This window comes from Piliocolobus tephrosceles, chromosome 3 (genome assembly GCF_002776525.5).
Source record: "Piliocolobus tephrosceles isolate RC106 chromosome 3, ASM277652v3, whole genome shotgun sequence".
Lineage (NCBI taxonomy): Eukaryota > Metazoa > Chordata > Mammalia > Primates > Cercopithecidae > Piliocolobus > Piliocolobus tephrosceles.
The window spans coordinates 61,654,002-61,676,645 of record NC_045436.1 but is presented as its reverse complement, the minus strand read 5'-3'; the positions used below and the strand labels follow the sequence as shown (position 1 = coordinate 61,676,645).

The 22,644-nt window shown below is 37.7% G+C and overlaps 1 protein-coding gene across 2 annotated transcripts in view; it reads left to right on the top strand.

The window, feature by feature from the left end:
- The window catches only part of SLC25A31 (solute carrier family 25 member 31), a 41,063-nt gene extending 18,419 nt beyond the window's left edge, over window positions 1-22,644 (top strand). Inside the window, exons 3-7 of one of the 2 annotated variants that reach the window (XM_023217619.2) lie at window positions 12,975-13,092; window positions 15,757-15,911; window positions 17,360-17,485; window positions 21,000-21,050; window positions 21,739-22,644. In XM_023217619.2, coding sequence (XP_023073387.1) covers window positions 12,975-13,092; window positions 15,757-15,911; window positions 17,360-17,485; window positions 21,000-21,050 — 450 coding nt within the window. In that variant the 3' untranslated portion in view covers window positions 21,739-22,644. The remainder of the gene's footprint in view (window positions 1-12,974; window positions 13,093-15,756; window positions 15,912-17,359; window positions 17,486-20,999; window positions 21,051-21,738) is intronic. The other variant, XM_023217618.2, reaches the window with a different exon arrangement.

Sequence of the window (22,644 nt, the reverse complement as noted above, 5' to 3'; positions counted from 1 at the left end):
GATATCTCCATACTGTTTTCCATGGGGGTTGAACTAATTTACAATCCCACCAATGATGTATAAGCATTCCCTTTTTTGCACATGACTGACATCTATTATTTTATGACCTTTTAATAGCCTTTTTGACTAGTGTGAGATGGTATCTCATTGTGCTTTTAATATGCATTTATCTGATGATTAGTGTATTAGTCCATTTTCATGCTGCTGATAAAGACATACCTGAGACTGGGAAGAAAAAGAGATGTAATTGGATTTGCAATTCCACATGGCTATGGAGGCCTCAGAATCATGGCGGGAGGTGAAAGGCACTTTTTAACGTGATGGTGGCAAGAGAAAAATGAGGAGGAAGCAAAAGTGGAAACCCCTGATAAACCCATTAGATCTCATGAGACTTATCTACTATCATGAGAATAGCACAGGAAAGACTGACCCCCATGATTCAGTTACCTCCCCTGGGTCTTTCCCACAACATGTGGGAATTCTGGGAGATAGAATTCGAGATTTCGGTGAGGACACAGCCAAACCATATCAGTTAATGATGTTGAACATTTTTTCATATGTTTGTTGACCAGTTGTATGTCATCTTTTGAGAAATGTCTGTTCATGTCCTTTGCCCATTTTTTAATGGAGCTATTTGGTTTTTTTCAGGTTGATTTATTTAAGTTCCTTATAGATTCTGGATATTAATCCTTTGTCAGGTGAATAGTTTGTACATATTTTCTCCCATTCTGCATATTGTCTGTTTCCTCCATTGAATGTTGTGCAGAAGCTCTTTAAGTCCCATTTGTCAGTTTTTGTTTTTGTTGCATTTGCCTTTGAGGTCTAAGTCATCAGTTCTTTGCCACAGCCAATGTTTAGAATTTTTCCTAGGTTTTTGTCTAGGATTTTTTTAGTTTGAGGTCTTACATTTAATTTTAGTCTTTAATTCATCTTGAATTAATATTTGTATATGGTGAAGGGTAGGGACCCAGTTTCATTCTTCTGCATATGGCTAGCCATTTTTCCCAGCACCATTTGTTGAATAGGGTGTCCTTTTCTCATTGTTTATTATTGTCAACTTTGTCAAAGATCAGTTGATTGTAGGTGTGTGGCCTTGTTTCTGGGTTCTTTATTCAGTTCCATTGGTCTATGTGTCTGTTTTTGTACCAGCACCATGCTGTTTTGGGTACTTGTAGTACCTTGTAGTATAGTTTGATGTCAGGTAATGTGATGCCTATGGATTTGTTCTTTTTGCTTGGGATTCCTTTGGCAATTCAGTCTCTTTTTTTGGTTCCATGTGAATTTTAGAATGCTTTTTTCTAATTCTTTGAAAACTGATGTTGGTAATTTGATAGGAATTCTGTTGAATCTGTAATTGCTTTGGGCAGTATGGTCATTTTAATGATACTGATTCTACCAGTACATGAGCATGAAATGTTTCTCCATTTCTTTGTGTCATGTGTGATTTCTTCCATCAATGTTTTGTAGTTCTCCTTGTAGGGATTTTTCACCTCCTTGGTGAAATGTATTCCTATGTGTTTTGTGTGTGTGTGTGTGGCTACTATAAATGGGATTGAGTTCTTGATTTGAGTCTCATCTTGAATGCTATTGGTGTGTAGAAATGCTACTGACTTTTGTACATTGATTCTGTATCCGGAAACTTTACTGAAGTCATTTATCAGGTCTAGAGGTATATTTAGGGTTTGGGAGGTATATCTAGGGTTTTCTTGGTTAAGTTACTCATGTAATTTAACTTCCCCTTTTCCTCTTTGGATGCCTTTTATTTCTTTCTCTTGCCTGATTGCTCTGGCTATGACTTTCATCACTATGTTGAATAGAAATGGTGAGAGTGGACATTCTTGTCTAGGAACAAACTTTTGATAGGGCAAATATTGTATGATTCTATTTAAGTACTTAGTATAGACAAATTCATAGCGACAGAAGGCAGATTATAAATTAACAGGTGGCTAACCTCTGTTAAACTACTGAGAGGGGAGATGGGGAGTTAGTGTTTAATGAGTTACAGAGTTCTGTTTAGGATGATGAAAAAGTTCTGGAAGTAGTGACAATGTTTAAACAACATTGCAGACATACTTAATGCCATTGAATTGTACACTTAAAATAGTTAAAATGGTAAATCTTGTGTATATTTTATCAGTATACAAAAAAGGAACAAACTTTTGATATGTGCACCAACTTTGGGTTTTAAGGTAGAAAAACCCAATCTCAAAGGTTATATGCTGTCTGATTGCTTTTATATAACATTATTGAAATGATGAAATTATAGTGATGGAAAAAAGAATACTGTTTGCCAGAGGGGAGAAAAGTGGCTGTGATTTTAAGAGTGGCATGAGGGATCCTTCTCATGGAACTGTTGACCAATTTGAACATGTGACAAAACTGTGTATAACTGAATAAACACACAACTAAGTACATGTTAAACTGACAAAATCTGAATAGGGTAGGCCTCATCATGTCCATTTCTTGTACTACAGATATGCTGGTACACTGGGGATAATTCGTTGAATGATTTATAGTCTCTTGGTATATTACTCCTTATAATACATGTGAATCCAAAATTATCTCAAAATAAAGTTTTTTAAAAAATGGTAAGAGAAGCATGTGCCTACTATATGTTGTTTCACTGAATTTTCATTTCACTCTTTGAGGTAGTTATTTTTACCCAAAAGGTACAGATAAGGAGAGTAGGACTCAGAGCTTAAAGCATTTGCTCCGCTGGTTTGTTCCAATCTAACTCCCAAGTTCACCTGAGGCAACTAGAATGGATGAGCCTCAGCTGGGCCTGGGCATAAACTGTTCGTCAGCCACCCATTAGCAGCTTTCAGCACAACCCTCAATGAGGAGGACTAGAGCTGCTCCCAGCTCTCTTCCCTGTCCAGACAAGTTGTTTTAAACAACTTTGGTCTCAGGGCATTTGTTGTTTGATGCATCAGTGAGTCTTTTCACACAGTATTTGTCAACAATTAAAAATAAATAGGATTATTTTTCCTCAGAACTCTCAGACTTTCATCTTCTTCTCCCTTCCTGATTCTTCTCTGTGCCTCTTCTTTTAACAATATAGTATGCTGGGCGTGGTGGCTCACACCTGTAATCCCAGCATTTTGGGAGGCTGAGGAGGGCAGATCACAAGGTCAGGAGATCAAGACCATCCTGGCTAACACGGTGAAACCCCGTCTCTACTAAAAATGCAAAAACTTAGCCAGGCATGGTGACGGGCACCTGTAGTCCCAGCTACTCGGGAGGCTGAGGCAGGAGAGTGTCATGAACCTGGGAACTTGCGGTGTGCGCAGATTGCACCCTACACTCCAGCCTGGGGGGAAGAAAAAAAACACCAATATAGTAATACTTTACTAACTTACAACAACCAAAACTCATTTATACTTATATACATACTACGTCTTATGGGTCTGTTTTATTTTCAATCTTACTTGTGGAGGGACAGGTTTTGTTACATAAATGCAGGATCATCACTCAGCATGGGCAGATTCTTACTGCCTTTCTCCCTCTATTTCTATCCTTCTTACCATCACTACATAGATTGGCCATACTGTTTATACATATTGTGCCTGCCCCTGTCGTTTTTTCATAGCTCCCACTTTCTCTATTGGAAGTGTCCTGGTTTGAATGATAAAGTACACGATTATCCACCCCAAAAATCATTGATCTACCTTCTTTCTCATCAAGAAAGAAAAAAAGATTAAGTAGAACTTAAGGTCTACTTTATAAATCTTTATGCCACATATCTTGTTTGGTCGATGTGCTTGGTTTTCAGAAGCAGAGATTGACTCAGATTACCTCAGGAAAAAGAGGATTTATTGTAATGATACAGTGGCACTTGAATTTCAACTACAGGCACCTCTATGGATCAAACTATACTCTCATATTTCTCTCCCAAGTCACCTGGTCTTTCTCTCTAATTACCTGCTTTTTGTGTGTATGTTTGCTCTGTTTTCTCGTTATTGCCTACTTTTTTTACTTACTGATATTTTCTTATTCCTTTAAACTCAATATTTGCATCATAGTAATCCTTTTTGGCCTTTCTAAAGTCAGAGGTTCTTAACCTGGGATCCATGAATGCTTCCAGAATCCCCCACAGTCTAAAAATATATGTTTATACATGTGTAATTTTTCTTAGGAGAGGATCTATAGCTTTAAACAGTCTCCAAAAAGTCTAAGACATTAACTTTTCCTTTTCTGTCCTTATTGATAACTAGTATTGAATCTTTAAAGTTCAGTTCCCAAGAAAGAGGCTCTGGCCCAGCTTGTCTTTTTCTACCAGGTTACCAATCATCTACTACACTGTGGATTAACTACTCTTGTGTCAGATGCAATCTCCTGATCTAATTATTTCTGTATGATGAGACATGCTGCCTATACAATAAAACTGATGAGTGTTGCTTAAAAAGATCCATGGGAGTCTGGGAAGAGTAAGTGGCATTACCAGTATACTTAATTAAACAAATACTTATTTAATATACATCTCTGGGCAAGACCTCATGACTTGCTCTGTGAAATAAACAGAGGAATTGAGAATCTTGGCCTCAAACAAATGGAAACAACCCAGATGTTCATCAGCTGATGAGTAGATAATGTTCCTAAAATAGAATATTATTTGGCAATAAAAAGGAATGAAGTATTAATACATACTGCTACATGGATGAACCTTGAAAACATTATGCTAAATGAAGGAAACCAGTCACAAAAGAGTGTGTCTTGTGTGATTCCATTTATATGAAATGTCCAAGTAAGCAAATAATTAGAGACAGAAAGTAATTTAATGGTTGCCTAGGACTGAGGGAGGTAGGGAGGATGTGGAGTGACTTATAACAGGCCTGGGGTTTCTTTTTGGTGTGATGAAAATATTCTAAACTGTGGTGATGGTTGCACAACTCTGTGAATATAGTAACGATTGAATTGTATGCTTTACATAGGTGAATTTTATGTGTGAATTATACTTAGTAAAGCTGTTAAGGGAAAATAATGCTGACCTCAAGAAATTTATAGTGTGGCCTGGGCGTGGTGGCTCATACCTGTAATCCCAGCACTTTGGGAAGCCTAGGTGGGTGGATCACGATGTCAGGAGATGGAGGCCATCCTGGCTAACACGGTGAAACCCTGTCTCTACTAAAAATATATATATAAAAAATTAGCTGGGTGTGGTGGCAGGCACCTGTAATCTCAGCTACTCGGGAGGCTGAGGCAGAAGAATGGTGTGAACCTGGGAGGCAGAGCTTGCAGTGAGCCAAGATCACGCCACTGCACTCCAGCCTGGGTGACAGATCAAAAGTCTGTCTCAAAAAAAATTAAAAGAAAAAAAGGAAATTTATAGTCTGTAGGAGTATAAATGTACACAAATAATTATAAATTGAAAGTAGAAAATGGTTGTAAGTGCTATTTAAAAAATAAGAGTCTCTGCAGTGAGCCGAGATTGCCCCACTGTACTCCAGCCTGGGCAACAGAGCAAGACTCCGTCTCAAAAAAAAAAAGAGTCTATAACATGTTAATACATTTTACGTATCGGTCATGGGATTCAACTTTAATTCTCTGACAGAGATGCAGTATTTATGGGAAAAAGATATGATCATATACAGTTTCAATAGATGGGTTGGAGATCAGATATTTCATGAGAGAAGTGGAACTTGAATTACAGCATGAAGCAATAACTATTTTTTTGTTTAAAAAAGGAAGGGCATTCCAGGACTAGAGAACATTGAGAATTGCAAAGCTGTCTGACACTTTATTGTTAGAAATAAAAGCCAGAAAATAAAGCAAGAAATTGAGCGTGACTAGAATATTATTCACTTTAATGTATTTAATGCTTGCAGTGGCCTCATATCCTGGATTTTTCATAACAGCTCCAATTCAGATACTCCTTTCTTCTCCCGTAAGCACTAGATGTTGAAAAGCATCTTCCTGAGCCTGGGGAGGGCACATTTTAAATATGGATCAAAAATAATTACACTTCTTCAATAGCTTATGTGAACTAGTAGACCAGTGAGGCCAACTTAAATTCCATACAACTACGTTATGATTGATGTCTGCCAATTTCCATGTTGTCATTTGAACATAATTAAATATATATTTTTGAGCTATTCAAATTTAATTCTATTTAAATTACAAAGTGAAGCTGGGGCATTATGAAGTATTTTGGTTGGTGCAAAAAGTAATTGCAGTTTTTTGCCATACTACTATTTACTGTACCCTTCCCAGTAAAAGGGCACAACTAAAGCCTCCATATGTGCCTGACATTATAATCATAGCAAGCACTATTATTAAGAATGTATGGGGGCGGAGCAAGACGGCCGAAAAGGAATAGCTGCAGTCTCCAACTCCCGGCGCGAGTGACACAGAAGACCGGTGATTTCTGCACTTTCAACTGAGGTACTGGGGTCATCTCACTGGGGAGTGCCGGACAATCGGTGCTGGTCAGCTGCTGCAGCCCGACCAGCCAGAGCTGAAGCAGGGCGAGGCATTGCCTCACCTGGGAAGCGCAATGGGCAAGGGAATCCCTTTTCCTAGCCAGGCGAACTGAGACACACAACACCTGGAAAATCGGGTAATTCCCACCCCAATACTGCGCTTCAAGCAAACGGGCACACCAGGAGACTATACCCACACCTGGCCGGGAGGGTCCCACGGCCACGGAGCCTCCCTCATTGCTAGCACAGCAGTCTGCAATCTAACCGTAAGGCAGCAGCGAGGCTGGGGGAGGGGCGCCCACCATTGCTGAGGCTTAAGTAGGTAAAAAAAGCCACTGGGAAGCTAGAACTGGGTGGAGCTCACAGCAGCTCAAGGAAACCTGCCTGTCTCTGTAGACTCCACCTCTGGGGACAGGGCACAGCTAAAAAACAACAGGGGAAGCAGCAGAGGCCTGTGCAGACCAGAACGACTCTGTCTGACAGCTTTGAAGAGAGCAGTGGATCTCCCAGCACGGAGGTTGAGATCTGAGAACGGACAGACTGCCTGCTCAAGTGGGTCCCTGACCCCTGAGTAGCCTAACTGGGAGACATCCCCCACTAGGGGCAGTCTGACACCCCACACCTCACAGGGTGGAGTACACCCCTGAGAGGAAGCTTCCAAAGTAAGAATCAGACAGGTACACTTGCTGTTCAGCAATATTCTATCTTCTGCAACCTCTGCTGCTGATACCCAAACAGGGTCTGGAGTGGACCCCAAGCAATCTCCAACAGACCTACAGCTGAGGGTCCTGACTACTAGAAGGAAAACTACCAAAGAGGAAGAACACCTATACCAAAACCCCATCGGTACGTCACCATCATCAAAGACCAGAGGCAGATAAAACCACAAAGATGGGGAAGAAGCAGGGCAGAAAAGCTGGAAATTCAAAAAATAAGAGCGCATCTCCCCCTGCAAAGGAACGCAGCTCATCACCAGCAACGGATCAAAGCTGGTCAGAGAATGACTTTGACGAGATGAGAGAAGAAGGCTTCAGTCCATCAGACTTCTCAGAGCTAAAGGAGGAATTATGTACCCACTGCAAAGAAACTAAAAATCTTGAAAAAAGAGTGGAAGAATTGATAGCTAGAATAATTAATGCAGAGAAGGTCATAAATGAAATGACAGAGATGAAAACCATGACACGAGAAATACGTGACAAATCCACAAGGTTCAGTAACCGACTTGATCAACTGGAAGAAAGAGTATCAGCGATTGAGGATCAAATGAATGAAATGAAGCGAGAAGAGAAACCAAAAGAAAAAGAAATGAACAAAGCCTGCAAGAAGTATGGGATTATGTAAAAAGACCAAATCTACGTCTGATTGGGGTGCCTGAAAGTGAGGGGGAAAATGGAACCAAGTTGGAAAACACTCCTCAGGATATCATCCAGGAGAACTTCCCCAACCTAGTAGGCCAGGCCAACATTCAAATTCAGGAAATACAGAGAACACCACAAAGATACTCCTCCAGAAGAGCAACTCCAAGACACATAATTGCCAGTTTCACCAAAGTTGAAATGAAGGAAAAAAATCTTAAGGGCAGCCAGAGAGCAAGGTCGGGTTACCCACAAGGGGAAGCCCATCAGACTAACAGCAGACCTCTCGGCAGAAACTCTCCAAGCCAGAAGAGAGTGGGGGCCAATATTCAACATTCTTAAAGAAAAGAATTTTAAACCCAGAATTTCATATGCAGCCAAACTAAGTTTCATCAGTGAAGGAGAAATAAAATCCTTTACAGATAAGCAAATGCTTAGAGATTTTGTTACCACCAGGCCTGCCTTACAAGAGACCCTGAAGGAAGCCCTAAACATGGAAAGGAACAACCGGTTCCAGCCATTGCAAAAACATGCCAAAATGTAAAGACCATCGAGGCTAGGAAGAAACTGCATCAACTAACGAGCAAAATAACCAGTTAATATCATAATGGTAGGATCAAGTTCACACATAACAATATTAACCTTAAATGTTAATGGACTAAATGCTCCAATTAAAAGACACAGACTGGCAAACTGGATAAAGAGTCAAGACCCATCAGTCTGCTGTCTTCAGGAGACCCATCTCACATGCAGAGACATACATAGGCTCAAAATAAAGGGATGGAGGAAGATCTACCAAGCAAATGGAGAACAAAAAAAACCAGGGGTTGCAGTCCTAGTCTCTGATAAAATAGACTTTAAACCATCAAAGATCAAAAGAGACAAAGAAGGCCATTACATAATGGTAAAGGGATCAATTCAACAGGAAGAGCTAACTATCCTAAATATATATGCACCCAATACAGGAGCACCCAGATTCATAAAGCAAGTCCTTAGAGACTTACAAAGAGACTTAGATTCCCATACAATAATAATGGGAGACTTCGACACTCCTCTGTCAACATTAGACAGATCAACGAGACAGAAAGTTAACAAGGATATCCAGGAATTGAACTCATCTCTGCACCAAGCGGACCTAATAGACATCTATAGAACTCTCCACCCCAAATCAACAGAATATACATTCTTCTCAGCACCACATCACACTTATTCCAAAATTGACCACATAATTGGAAGTAAAGCACTCCTTAGCAAATGTACAAGAACAGAAATTATAACAAACTGTCTCTCAGACCACAGTGCAATCAAAGTAGAACTCAGGACTAAGAAACTGAATCAAAACCGCTCAACTACATGGAAACTGAACAACCTGCTGCTGAATGACTACTGGGTACATAACGAAATGAAGGCAGAAATAAAGATGTTCTTTGAAACCAATGAGAACAAAGATACAACATACCAGAATCTCTGGGACACATTTAAAGCAGTGTGTAGAGGGAAATTTATAGCACTAAATGCCCACAAGAGAAAGCTGGAAAGATCTAAAATTGACACTCTAACGTGACAATTAAAAGAACTGGAGAAGCAAAAGCAAACACATTCAAAAGCTAGCAGAAGGCAAGAAATAACTAAGTTCAGAGCAGAACTGAAGGAGATAGAGACACAAAAAACCCTCCAAAAAATCAATGAATCCAGGAGTTGGTTTTTTGAAAAGATCAACAAAATTGACTGACCCCTAGCAAGACTAATAAAGAAGAAAAGAGAGAAGAATCAAATAGATGCAATAAAAAATGATAAAGGGGTTATCACCACGGACCCCACAGAGATACATACTATCATCAGAGAATACTATAAAAACCTCTACGCAAATCAACTAGAAAATCTAGAAGAAATGGATAATTTCCTGGACACTTACACTCTCCCAAGACTAAACCAGGAAGAAGTTGAATCCCTGAATAGACCAACAGCAGGCTCTGAAATTGAGGCAATAATTAATAGCCTACCAACCAAAAAAAGTCCAGGACCAGATGGATTCACAGCCGAATTCTACCAGAGGTACAAGGGGGAGTTGGTACTGTCTTGTTTTTTCTAAGACCAGCCGAGCGGGCGCAAAAGAACCAGCGGGTAGGCAAGTGTAACAGCAAAACTGCTGGTTTATTTTAGTAACCTAAGGTGTGCGGGAGAAGTCTGTCGGCCTCCGGCAAAGGAGGCCAGCAGAGTCCCCCCGCGGTGGGGCTCTCGGACGGACTTCCCACAGTCCCAACATCCCGACAGGACTATTCCAATAAATAGAAAAAGAGTGAATCCTCTCTTACTCATTTTATGAGGCCAACATCATCCTGATACCAAAGCCGGGCAGAGACATAACAAAAAAAGAGAATTTTAGACCAATCTCCCTGATGAACATCGGTGCAAAAATCCTCAATAAAATACTGGCAAACCGGATTCAGCAGCACATCAAAAAGCTTATCCACCATGATCAAGTGGGCTTCATCCCTGGGATGCAAGGCTGGTTCAATATTTGCAAATCAATAAACGTAATCCAGCATATAAACAGAACCAAAGACAAGAACCACATGATTATCTCAATAGATGCAGAAAAGGCTTTTGACAAAATTCAATAGCCCTTCATGCTAAAAACGCTCAACAAATTCGGTATTGATGGAACGTACCTCAAAATAATAAGAGCTATTTATGACAAACCCACAGCCAATATCATACTGAATGGGCAAAAACTGGAAAAATTCCCTTTGAAAACTGGCACAAGACAGGGATGCCCTCTCTCACCGCTCCTATTCAACATAGTGTTGGAAGTTCTGGCTAGGGCAATCAGGCAAGAGAAAGAAATAAAGGGTATCCAGTTAGGAAAAGAAGAAGTCAAATTGTCCCTATTTGCAGATTACATGATTGTATATTTAGAAAACCCCATTGTCTCAGCCCAAAATCTCCTTAAGCTGATAAGCAACTTCAGCAAAGTCTCAGGATACAAAATTAATGTGCAAAAATCACAAGCATTCTTATACACCAGTAACAGACAAACAGAGAGCCAAATCATGAATGAACTTCCATTCACAATTGCTTCAGAGAGAATAAAATACCTAGGAATCCAACTTACAAGGGATGTAAAGGACCTCTTCAAGGAGAACTGCAAACCACTGCTCAGTGAAATAAAAGAGGACACTAACAAATGGAAGAACATACCATGCTCATGGATAGGAAGAATCAATACCATGAAAATGGCCATACTGCCCAAGGTTATTTATAGGTTCAATGCCATCCCCATCAAGCTACCAATGAGTTTCTTCACAGAATTGGAAAAAACGGCCTTAAAGTTCATATGGAACCAAAAAAGACCCCGCATTGCCAAGACAATCCTAAGTCAAAAGAACAAAGCTGGAGGCATCACGCTACCTGACTTCAAACTATACTACAAGGCTACAGTAACCAAAACAGCATGGTACTGGTACCAAAACAGAGATATAGACCAATGGAACAGAACAGAGTCCTCAGAAATAATACCACACATCTACAGCCATCTGATCTTTGACAAACCTGAGAGAAACAAGAAATGGGGAAAGGACTCCCTATTTAATAAATGGTGCTGGGAAAATTGGCTAGCCATAAGTAGAAAGCTGAAACTGGATCCTTTCCTTACTCCTTATATGAAAATTAATTCAAGATGGATTAGAGACTTAAATGTTAGACCTAATACCATAAAAACCCTAGAAGAAAACCTGGGTAGTACCATTCAGGACATAGGCATGGGCAAGGACTTCATGTCTAAAACACCAAAAGCAATGGCAGCAAAAGCCAAAATTGACAAATGGGATATGATTAAACTAAAGAGCTTCTGCACAGCAAAAGAAACTACCATCAGAGTGAACAGGCAACCTACAGAATGGGAGAAAATTTTTGCAATCTACTCATCTGACAAAGGGCTAATATCCAGAATCTACAAAGAACTCAAACAAATTTACAAGAAAAAAACAAACAACCCCATCAAAAAGTGGGCAAAGGATATGAACAGACATTTCTCAAAAGAAGACATGCATACAGCCAACAGACACATGAAAAAATGCTCATCATCACTGGCCATCAGAGAAATGCAAATCAAAACCACAATGAGATACCATCTCACACCAGTTAGAATGGCAATCATTAAAAAGTCAGGAAACAACAGGTGCTGGAGAGGATGTGGAGAAATAGGAACACTTTTACACTGTTGGTGGGATTGTAAACTAGTTCAACCATTATGGAAAACAGTGTGGCGATTCCTCAAGGATCTAGAACTAGATGTACCATATGACCCAGCCATCCCACTACTGGGTATATACCCAAAGGATTATAAATCATGCTGCTATAAAGACACATGCACACATATGTTTATTGCGGCACTAGTCACAATAGCAGAGACTTGGAATCAACCCAAATGTCCATCTGTGACAGACTGGATTAAGAAAATGTGGCACATATACACCATGGAATATTATGCAGCCATAAAAAAGGATGAGTTTGCATCCTTTGTAGGGACATGGATGCAGCTGGAAACCATCATTCTTAGCAAACTATCACAAGAACAGAAAACCAAACATCGCATGTTCTCACTCATAGGTGGGAACTGAACAATGACATCACTTGGACTCGGGAAGGGGAACATCACACATCGGGGCCTATCATGGGGAGGGGGGAGGGGGGTGGGTTTGCACTGGGAATTATACCTGATATAAATGACGAATTGATGGGTGCTGACGAGTTGATGGGTGCAGCACACCAACATGGCACAAGTATACATATGTAACAAACCTGCACATTATGCACATGTACCCTAGAACTTAAAGTATAATAATAAAAAAAAAAGAATGTATGTAGCTGTTAATAAAAAAGAGTATGCAGTGTAAAAAGTTGATTATGTGACCTATTTTGCTAATTTGGGCTGCTTTGCTGGAGAACATTAAAATATCCTGGAATTTCAGTATGTCAGCATCCAAACTGTGTCTTCCAGACTGCATGAAACAAAGGCTACATGGCTGTGAAGAGAAAATATTTTGAATAGCATGGTATGCATTATTATAGATGTTTACTTTATAAAAGTAGCTTATAAATCTGTTGTTTTAACATTTATAAAAACAAGAATTTACCAGGTATCTTAAACAGTTAGATTCTGTGGTTTAATAATCACTTTTAAATTAATATGTTTCAGTTCTGGAGGTGGTTTTTGGCAAACCTGGCTTCTGGTGGAGCTGCTGGAGCAACATCCTTATGTGTAGTATATCCTCTAGATTTTGCCCGAACCCGATTAGGTGTCGATATTGGAAAAGGTATGAGATTTTTAGAAATACTAACTATTCCCTTCTTTGCATTTGGAACCATGTGTTATTTATTATCATTAATTGTGCTATGATAGTGTTACCAGATAAAGTCTACAAACTTTATTCTCAACCATATGGTAGAGTCATAGGGCCTAAAGTATATTACTTGCTGCTTTTCCCTTAAAAAAGGGAAGGAGGGAAAGCCTGTTGTAACAAAAAAGTGAGCGTTAAAAACTGCTTATAACTTAGTCCCATTTTTCTTCCTAGAAAGCCCTTCCTAGATTTTTTTCCATGCAGTTAGTCCTGTCTCAGCTATAGCTCCTTTCTAGGTTAGATGCACAAATCTCATCCTAGGGAGTCCCTTTGCCTCTATCCTTACTTAAATATCACATCTTCCCTTTTTTGTTATTACACCCTTTTTTTTTTGTGGAAGAGTATGTTATTTGGTAACTTTTTGAGAAAGAGTGAAAAAAATAAAATAACCTCTTACATATCTAAAAAAAATTATTTGTCTTACCCTCTCAAAAAGGGTAAGACATATAGAAAAGTCTGAGTTTAAAATTATTTTCCTTCACAATTATGAAAAATTACCCTGACTTCTAGTTTCTAATGTTGCTCTTAAGATACCAATTTGCTTGCCCTGGATCCTTTAGTATATGTTTTTTCTTTTTAGTTTCTTTCTATCCCTGATGATCTTATATTTCACAGTAAAATATCTTTATGTGAGTCTTTTTTCAGTGTTTGAGTGTTTGCAGAGATCACACAACTGCCCAGTTAAATCTGGAACCTTGTGTTCAGTTCTGTGGGTGGCAGCACAGTCAGTCATTTGGCTGCTCAGGGTGAGGTTGTGGATATTGAGCATCTCCCTGCTCCTTTGCTTTCATCCTGGAAGTAGTAGTTAGTTCCTCTGATTTCTAAGTCTTTCTGAGGTTATTGTGATCAAATGGCTTGCTTCCCAACAATATCTTCCTCTGTAAGAAAATAAGTTCAGCTTTTTCTGCTCTGTTTGGTGAGTTACCACTCCTCCCTATTCTCTCCATCTGGCAAAATTTTGTGGATTTCATTCTGTCATGTTCTCTTCTTGGCCTATCTGGCTTTAAACCTGTTTTATTTCGTTATTGTTAATGTAATAGAGTTTCTTCAGGGTACAAAGATTCATTCAACAAATATTGAGTGCCTTCTGGATTACAGGGTGCCTGCAGATACAGGGTGTATGTGAGTGTGTATATGTATATATATGCACACATATTCACACCCCACCCCCCATATAAGACATGGAGCTCACGCCTCGTGTACCTAAGAGTCTAGTGGAGGATACAAGTAATAATAAATGAATAAATGACTAAAATATATTGTCACTTAATGATAATTGCTAGGGAAAAAAGTTAGAAGAGAGTGATACCAATTTTAAATAAGTGATCAGAAAATGTCTCAGAAGGGGTGGCAGTTTGAGCAAAAATAAAAATGTGAGTTTCATCTATTTAACTGGAAGTTGAAATTTTATTTTTATTAATAAGAGGGTAAAATAACTCAATATTATCTTGCTTTAAGTCCCATAGTTTTGTTTTCTCTTTCAAATCAGGAGGATTTAGTTTATTTTTAGAAGATTGTATTGTACATATATAATAGTTTTAAAATATTGTCAAGGAATTTTTGGTCAAGGGAAAAGAAAAATAAAACCAGAAAATACTAGAAAAATATGACCCCTTCATGTGAAATGTTAACTATCTTAAACTATCCTTACAAGTTTTTAGCTTTATCTTTTTGCTTTTCAACAGTCCCAGAGTTTTTCATTTCTTTTTCCTTTTTGGAGACAGAGTCTCGTTCTGTCACCCAGGCTGGAGTACAGTGGCATGATCTCAGCTCACTGCAGCCTCTGCCTCCCAGGTTCAAGCAGTTCTTCTGCCTCAGCCTCTGGGTAGGGATTACAGGCGCCCACCACCACACCCAGCTAATTTTTGTATTTTTAGTTGAGACAGGGTTTCACCATCTTGGCCAGGCTGATCTTGAACTCCTGACCTCGTGATCCACCCACCTCGGCCTCCCAAAGTGCTGGGATTATAGATGTGAGCCACAGTGCCCTGTCGAGCTTTTCATTTCTAAGTGTTTCTTTTGTTTTGTTTTGTTTTAATAGAGACAGGGTCTTACTCTGTTGCCTAGGCTGGAATACAATCATAGCTCAGTGAAACCTCCAACTCCTAGTCTCAAGTGATCCACCTGCCTCAGCCTCCTGGCTAACATTTTTTTATTTTTTGTAGTGGCAGGGTCTCACTATGTTGCCCAGGCTGGTCTTGAACTCCTGGCCTCAAGCAGTCCTTCTGCCTTGGCCTCCCAAAGTGCTGGAATTACAGGCATGAACCATCTCACCTGGCCCATTTCAAATTATTTTCTGAACCTCAATTAGTAACTTCTGGTAACTAATAAAATGCTTTAAGGTAGGTTGTTTGAAGTAAATTGTTTTCATGAGAGATTAATATTTTCCATAATTTCTTTTGAGATATTACTTGAAATCTTGATTATCTGTAAAAGAATGGGAGGATTTTGATTTGTGCCTTCTTTGTTAGATTTATAAGTGGGAATTTCAGACCATTTAGATCTGTGAAGGTTTATTTTGATTAAATTGTTTATTGGATATATAATGTTGCTAATAAATTTTAAATGGCTTTATTTTAGGTCCTGAAGAGCGACAATTCAAGGGTTTAGGTGACTGTATTATGAAAATAGCAAAATCAGATGGAATTGCTGGTTTATACCAAGGGTTTGGTGTTTCAGTACAGGGCATCATTGTGTACCGAGCCTCTTATTTTGGAGCTTATGACACAGTTAAGGTAATCTGGGGGCTTTAACTTGGACATATTACATATATGGTTTCCATTTATTTAATTAGTAATGTTTTCAGCAGATATGTTACTTTTAATTATAAAAATAAAAATCAGTGATGAAATACGAGAGACATGAAATTCTGCTTAATCATGATTTTGCCATAACCTAATTAAATTATAACTGTAGTGTGGATCTGACTTTACTTATAAAGCATGTATCTAAGTTTTTGAGATGTTTTCACTATACATCACACTGCAAATGAAAAACATGCTAATTAAGCTTACATCATCATCAAATCATTGGTATATGGAAAGGCATCTTCTAGCAGTTTTTCTGATTTCATATTAACCATATTATCACTTTTTATATGCAAATAATCAAAATTGTCATTTTGAGAAGTAGGCAAAGCAAATTAACTAAATAAGTGCTACTGTAGCTTGGTTATCTCCTGGATACTGTTAGATTCTGTATTGTATTCTCCAGGTTGTTCTGCAATTTACCTTTTCATTTCAGATTTTAAGAACACTTCCATGTGGTAGGAAAAAGAAAAATTGTAATAATAGCTACCAATTTTTAGCTATTACTTAGTTCTAGGAATCTTTTTTAAGTACTTTAAGTCTTAAATCTCAGAAATCACCAGTAAAGAACTTATCCATGTAACCAAAACACTACCTGTTCCCCAAAAACCTATTGAAATAAAAAAAAAAAACAAGAAAATAAAGATACTTCTAGTTGTTTAAAATAAATAATAAAAAAATAAAATCCCCCCTTTGTTTAAAGATAAATAGCCTAGGAATTGCTAAGTAAATAGCCTAGAAATGGTAAGTAATTTACTTGTTAAAGGCAAGCAAAAAAACCCATGTTCTTAATGCCTACATTATAATGCTTCCAAAAGGAAGTAATGAAATCTGGACAGATCAGTTTTTAGTGTATTTTTTAGACTGCTATGTTAATGGAAATTACAGGATCTCATATATTTATTTAATCACAAAAAATGTTATGTGCCTACTCTGTCTCTAGTTTTCTTTGTTATCACCTGCAGTAGTGAAATTTAGGAACGTTTCTCCACTAGCTTAAAGTTTTAAAGCTGCTCATCAAATATGTGTTGATGATTAAAGCAAGCATTTTTTTCACTTTTTTTAACCCCACAAGGAAGAGCCATGGAAGAACTTCTTTGCTGTCAATGTCTGCTATCTTCCCTAGTTTTATGTGCATTAATAACAAATTCTTATCATGGCAAATATGCTTTATATTTTTCAAATATACTTTTGAAATGGAGTCATGTGTGGCAGTCCACTTTTTATTGATCTGCCACTATTAAATCTAGCTTTTTTATTGCATTTTAAGTATAATTGTACCCTCTTTCATATATTTATAAAAATTATCCTTTAACTTACAAATGTAAGATATTTTAGAAATTTGGATAGTTACTTGGTACATTTTTCTTTTCTAGGGTTTATTACCAAAGCCAAAGAAAACTCCATTTCTTGTCTCCTTTTTCATTGCTCAAGTTGTGACTACATGCTCTGGAATACTTTCTTATCCCTTTGACACAGTTAGAAGACGTATGATGATGCAGGTATTTTATGTTATTGTTTCTAAGCTTAGTTGAGTTTTTAATATCTCTGATATTTGGGTATAATCATATTTAAGAGAAATTTTGGCTGAAAGGCATAGATCATTTGTTTTACTTAGCTAAAATAAATACATGATGTATTCTGTCTTATATTCTTTCCTATCCTAAAATAACCATCAGCCAGCAAAGCTTCTTCCTCACCTACCATCAAAACAGAAATGCCTACTATTCCTGTAGCATATATTGCTTGGAAGGTAGAGGGTTATGGCAGAAATTGGATGAGTATGTCTGTCTTAACTGATACACTAGATTAAGTAGAATGAGCCCAGTCATGAGCCATTGAAATATTTCATTGTTTATTGTAATGTATTTTTAAGAAAGTAAATAATTTTGAACTCCAAGGACAAAAACTTGTTTGTAATGGTTTATGTTCTAAATATAAATCCCTAAACCAAATTTTTGATGAATTTGATCTCTATTGTTATTACCAGTTGACCATCCCAAATCTGAAAATCCTAAATGCAGAACACCCCTAAATTCAAAATGTTTTGAGCACCAACATGATGCTCAAGGGAAATGCCCATTGGAGCTTTTCAGATTTCAGATGCTCAGCTGGTAAGTATACAAAGCAAATATTTCAAAATCTGAAAAAATTCAAAAAACTTCTAGTTCCAAGCATTTCAGATAAGGGATAACAACCTGTACTTATTGCATTCATTCATTCAGCAAATATTTGCATGCTTTATCTATGCTACGCTCTGGTGAAAGAAAAAGACAGAATCTGCACCCAAATTCATAGTCTAATATTGAAGACAACAGTTAATGGTTTAAATACAAATGTGTGTAGGTTCCAGGAATACACAGAGGAGGGTTGCCCAAATGCTTAAAATGATCAGACGTGGTCTTTTAGAGAGCTAAATCTCAGTGAGTAGGCTTATTTCAGTCAGTGAGAGAACATTCTAAGCATAGGGGGATAGTACATAGAAATATGGCTTGAGAAGTAGTTCAGTATAGCCAGGTCTAAGTTTTATGAGGGCAAGTGAAAATAATGAGGTCAGAAAACGAGAATGCATTGAGAAACTTTTTAAAATAGAAAATTAGTATGCATGTAGACTATGGATTGGGTCAATGGTATTAAATTTCCTGAATTTGATAACTGTACTTTGGATATGTAAGAAAATATCCTAATATTTAGAAAATACGCACTCGAGCCTAATATTTAGAAAATATGCACTCACGCCTATAATCCCGACACTTTGGGAGGCCGAGGTGGGTGGATCATGAGGTCAGGAGATTAAGACTATCCTGGCTAACGTGGTGAAACCTCGTCTTCTATTAAAAATGCAAAAAATTAGCTGGGCGCGGTGGCAGGCACCTGTAGTCCCAGCTACTCCGGAGGCTGAGGCAGGAGAATGGTGTGTACCAGGAGGCGGAGCTTGCAGTGAGCTGAGATGGCACCACTGCACTCCAGGCTGTGCAACAGAGTGAGACTCTGTCTCAAAAAAAAGAAAAGAAAAAAAAATGCACTTGAGTGTTTAAGGATAAAGGGCATGATGTCTTCAACCTAATCTCACAATAATACAGAGAAAAAAAGTGGGAATATGATGTCTTATATATGTATGTGTGTGTATTAGTTTGCTAGGGCTGGTATCATCCACAAAAGTGGTTTGCTTAAACAACAAATTTATTTTCTCACAGTTCTGAAGGCTACAAGTCTGAGATCAAGATGTCAGCAGACTTGGTTTCCTCTGAAGACCTCTCTCCTTGTCTTATAAATGGCTATCTTCTTCCTGTGTTTTCACAGGGTTCTTCCTTCTCTTTTCCTTTTTTTCTCCTCTGTTCCTCTTTTTTTTTATGGAGATGGAGTCTCACTCTGTCACTGAGTCTGGAGTGCAGTGGTGCAATCTTGGCTCACTGCAACCTCCACCTCCCAGGTTCTAGCAGTTCTCCTGCCTCAGCCACCCGAGTAGCTGAGATTACAGGCACACACTGCCACACCTGCCTAACTCTTTGTATTTTAGTAGAGACAGGGTTTCACCATGTTGCCCAGACTGGTCTCGAACTCCTGAGCTCAGGCCAGTCCACCCCACCTCGGCCTCCCAAAGTGCTTAGGATTACAGGCCTGAACCACCACGTCTGGCCTGTTCCCCTTTTTATAAGTACAGTCATATTGGCTTAGGGTTCACTCATGTGATCTCATTTAATTCTAATTACCTTTAAAGACCCTATCTCCAAATACAGTCACATTCTGAGGTACTGGGGGTTATTAGGACTTCAATATATGATTTTAACAATTCAGCCTATAACAGTACTACTTAATTTTTGTATTTTCATTTTATATCCCACAACTTTGTTAACCCTAATACAAACACGAATGTGTATGTACATACCTTCCAAGTTTTTATATACATGAACAGGCATATAATCTGCAAGTAATATCAGGGTTTCCTTCCTTCCTTATCAATTCTTACACCTTTTATTTCTCTTTCTTGCCTTTCTGTACTCACTGAGACCCCGGATTCAGTGTTATATTTACAAAGTAGTAACTGGCAACCTTATCTTGTTCCTAATCGTACAGAAAATGACTTCAGTGTTACATAATTTAATATTAACTGTGGGGGTTTTTTGTTATCCTTTATCATGTAATGACAGTTCCTTTCTGTTCCTGGATTACAACAGTTTTTAATTACGAATGGCGGTCATATTCTTTCTATATCTGCTGAGATGATTAAACCTTTTTTTCTTTTAATATGTTTACATATTGTGTTAAATTAATCTGTTTTCTAGAGCTAAATCTTGTATGCCTGGGATAAACCCAGTTTGTAAGTATTGTATTCTATAGCCCTTGCTAGATTTGATTGCTGGGTTTTGTTCAGGATTTTTGCATTCATGTTTCAATGACACTGGCTTGTATTTTTCCTTCTTGTATTGCTCTAGTTTGACTTCGGTAGCAAGGCTGTGCGAGCCTCATAAAATATGTTGCGGAGTCATCCCACTTTTTCTCTTCTCTAGAATAATTTCTGTAAGATTGGAATTAAATGTTCATTGAATGTTTAGCAGAACTTACATGTAAAGCCATTTGGACATGTGGTTTTCGTTATGAGAAGATTTTCAACAACTGATTGAATTTTTAACAACTATAGTATTCTAGTTCTTTTGTACACTGTTGGTAAATTATACTTTTCTAGGAATTCATCCATTTCTTATGACTTAAAAATAATTGTCATGAAGTTTTTATGATATCATCTTGCTCTTAAATTTCTGGATCATCTGCATTTTTGTTACTGTTGCCATTTCTGATAATCTCGGGGCATTTTCTCCTCAAACAATATTTCCAAACTTTGTCAGCAAAGTACTTCAAAGACCTAACTTTGGACTTTTTTTGTGTTGTTGTGTGTGTTTTCTATTTCCATTATTTCTGCCAGTTATTTTCTTGTTTTTACTTTCTTTAGCTTTATACTTTGTCTAAAAATGTTTAGGTTGCTCATTAACTTTCAGCCTTTTCTAATATTTCAAGGTCATTAATTTCCTTATAAATTACCACTCAAGCTGCATCTTAAAAATTTAGGTAAGGAGTTTTGCAGTTATCATTTGGTTTTCATTGTTTTCTAAGAATAAATGTTTTTCTTAACATCCCAACGTATGATTTCTTTCTTTTTTTTTTTTTTTAGACAGGGTCTTACCCTGTCACCCAGGCTAGAGTGCAATGATGTGATCATGGCTCACTGCAACCTTGACTTCCCAGGCTCAGGTGATCCTCCCACTTCAGCCTCCTGGGTAGCTGGGACCACAGGCATGTGCCAGCACACCCAGCTAATTTTTTGTATTTTTTGTTGAGATGGCATATTGCCCCCATATTGCCCAGGGTGGTCTCAAACTCTTGGGCTCAAGCGATCTTCCTGCCTCGGCCTCCCAACGTGCTGAGATTACAGGCATAAGCCACCATGCCTAGCCCATATGGCATTTTTCTATTTTGTTATTGATTTCTCAGTTGATTGCAGTGTGGTGAGAGGATAAATCATGGTCTATGTGATGACATCCTTTGACATTTGTTACGCCTAATGTATGGTCAGTTTTCAAGTGTGCCTGAAAAGTATGAATGTTCTCTAACCACTAGGGATAGTAGTCATATATGCCTGTTAACACCGTGCTACTCAACACAGTGTTTATCTTATCTATCCTTAGTGTTAATAGAAGACTATCTTAAGATAAAAGATATTCAGATAATGAAAAACCCTTTGTCTTTCTTTATATAGAGTGGTGAGGCTAAACGGCAATATAAAGGAACCTTAGACTGCTTTGTGAAGATATACCAACATGAAGGAATCAATTCCTTTTTTCGTGGCGCTTTCTCCAATGTGCTTCGTGGTACAGGGGGTGCTTTGGTGTTGGTATTATATGATAAACTTAAAGAATTCTTTCATATCGATATTGGTGGTAGGTAATTGGGAGAGTAAATTAAGAAATACATGGATTTAACTTGTTAAACATACAAATTACATAGCTAGCTGCCATTTGCATACATTTTGATAGTGTGTTGTTATTGTCTGTGTTTTGTTAAAGTGCTAGTTCTGCAATAAAGCATGTATTTTTTCAAGGATTTAAATACTAAAAATCAGATAAATGTGGATTGTCTTCCCACTTAGACTCAAACACATTTTAGTGTGATATTTCATTTATTATAGATAGTATATTTTGTTAGTTTAAAATTCTTTTTATGATTAAAAATTAAACGTATAATGCTGAAATCTAAGCAATGAAAGTATCCTCTTTTAAATTGCTATTCATTTAGTATACCTGTTTTCCCATCTTTTAAAGTCATATGCTATGACATATTTCTTAAAAGCTTATCAATAGATGCCATCATATCTCTAGGCACAAGTAAACTTTGTTCTATATCTCTGCTAAGACAGCTGTTATTACTGTGTACAATATCTATAGTATCAGCCTTTGATTATAGATGTGATCATTTAAAATTTGATAATGACTTTAGTGACATTATAAAACTGAAACTGGAAAATAAAAATGGCTTATCTGCTAATGTTTATCTTTAAAATAAATAAAATCTTGCTAGTGTGAATATATCTTAGAACAAAAAATATCCTCTTGAAAATTAGTTTGTATATTTTGTTGACAATAAAGGAAGTTTAAAACTGTGATAA